Source organism: Echinops telfairi, unplaced genomic scaffold (genome assembly GCF_000313985.2).
Source record: "Echinops telfairi isolate 266 unplaced genomic scaffold, ASM31398v2 ScPeMD7_2565;HRSCAF=3150, whole genome shotgun sequence".
NCBI lineage: Eukaryota > Metazoa > Chordata > Mammalia > Afrosoricida > Tenrecidae > Echinops > Echinops telfairi.
This window is the reverse complement of record NW_022106463.1, coordinates 9,989,454-9,991,374: the sequence shown is the minus strand read 5'-3', so window position 1 is coordinate 9,991,374 and position 1,921 is coordinate 9,989,454. Positions and strand designations below refer to the sequence as shown.

General features: G+C 56.8%; 1 protein-coding gene across 1 annotated transcript in view; it reads right to left on the bottom strand.

Annotated features, from left to right (window-relative positions):
* The window catches only part of PDS5B (PDS5 cohesin associated factor B), a 79,386-nt gene that overhangs the window by 11,700 nt on the left and 65,765 nt on the right, over positions 1 to 1,921 (bottom strand). The window contains exon 27 of the mRNA XM_045293997.1: positions 1,786 to 1,913. Within this exon, the coding sequence (XP_045149932.1) occupies positions 1,786 to 1,913 (128 nt within the window). The remainder of the gene's footprint in view (positions 1 to 1,785; positions 1,914 to 1,921) is intronic.

Genomic DNA, 1,921 nt, shown 5'->3' with positions numbered 1-1,921 from the left:
GGGGGGAGCTGATATCAAGGGCCCAATAGAAAGTAAATGTCTAGAAAAGAATGATGGCAGCTCATGTGCACATCTGCCTGATAAAATCGATGCACGGATTGTAATAAGAGTTGCAAGAACCCGATGAAATGATCTTTTAATTAAAAAAGAAAATGACGAGAGCAGTCTTAGAGGCGCACACAGAGAATTAACATTTCGCCTGTCGTGAATTCTCAGTTCCCTGCTGCTCAGCAAGAGACACGACAGCCTGTCTTTTGCTTGTCGCTGTGGTCCCTGACTTCCGTCAGACACCCCAGAGCTGTCTCCAACCACAGTGTGCAGCAGGCACGCTTGCCCGGTGCCTGATTGTGATAAGGCAGGCTCCGTGTGCTCTGCCACCTCTGTCCCACCAGGCACTTGGCTTCCTGACAGAAAATCCAATGGACAGCTCTCTGCCTTAAGGAAGAAGGCCCCCACTGTGACCACACGCGGACTTGCAGGGCGCAGAAACCACCCCGTGCCCACAAGAGGCACTGCTCCAAACACCTGGCTCACCGCCGTCTCCCTGTAGGCATAGACACTGCCACTCTCTGCAGGAGCACAAAGCCTCATTCTCGTCTCACAGAGCTGCTGCTGGTTTTGAACTGCTGACATTGGCGGGTGGCCTAACTCCTAACCACTATACCAGCAGGGCTCCTAGGGGAGGGCCTACATGGGGGAAAGAATAAAAACCAGGCGTTGCTGCTTCCAGGGGCCAGTGAGTGGGTGTGGCTGGGCGGTGGCCTTGCTGACCAGAGGACCCACCAGGGGTCTGCTTCCAAGCCCTGGTGGCCCAGTGACTACCCAGTGGGCTGCTCATCACAAGGTCAGCAGTTCAAAACCACTCGTTTTCAGGAGAAAAATAAGGCCATCTACTCCTATAAAGATGGACACTCAGACACCCAGGAGCAGCTGGTCCCTGCCCAGCAGGCTCGCTGTGAGTCGGCCTCTCCTCCAGGGCAGGGAGCCCTCTCCTCCTGCCCTGAGCCTGTGCAGGGGACATTCCTACCACCTTTCCCAGTTCAAGGACAAACCTCCCGAGATGCGCTACAGGACTGCTTCTCCGGCACGCCCGCAACACATAGCCCATGACCGTGGCTTTCAGAGTGCTCGGTGTTCCTGCTTGTTCTGAGAGAGACGGACGGGCCGAGGACAGGAGAGACACTGGGGCAGCAGAAGGCGGCAAGAGCAAGCCTCTGGGTAGGCCAGACTGATGATTTCATCAATAATGCTGTACAGTCCACCAAGGACTCTCCTGTTGTCATGGTAACCACAAACCATAATCACTACTCAGGACAGCAGCTGCCAAGGCCACCACTTCCTAGGGGGGCACAACTAGGTGATCTGATCGGGCTCCCTGGCCAGGCAGGCCCTCCTACCGCTGCCAACAAAGCTAGGAGCTTAACTAGGACACCCACAGGTCACCAGGCCCCGTGGGGCCACAGCACTGGCCTCCATTCTGGCAGTGAGACGTTACCAAACGGCCTGCATAGGAAATGGAACGGGAACGTCACGCAAAACGCAGGGCTTAAGGAACAAGAGGTTCAACCAGAAGAAATGAAGGCAAAGAAAGCTCCCGCTCACCTGCTCCAGCGAAATACAAACTCAGCAGTGCCAACAAGCACCCCACCCCCAACCCCCTCGCCCCTGAACAAGCACTGGTGCGCCCAGGTGGTGCGCATGGGCCAGGCAGGCCGCCTGCAGAGGCCTCGACAGGCAAGGCCGCGCAGCACACTGACCACCAGCACGAGTTCGATGGGGCCTCACCCTGCTGAGATCTGAGTCGTCCCTCTTGTCACTCTTCTTCCCGGGCAGCGGCGAGGGCATGGGGTACTCTTCGTTCTCGCTGTGGTCCATTTCCGAGCTGTCGAGCCTGCTGGCACAAAGCTGTGTAACTGGGCCA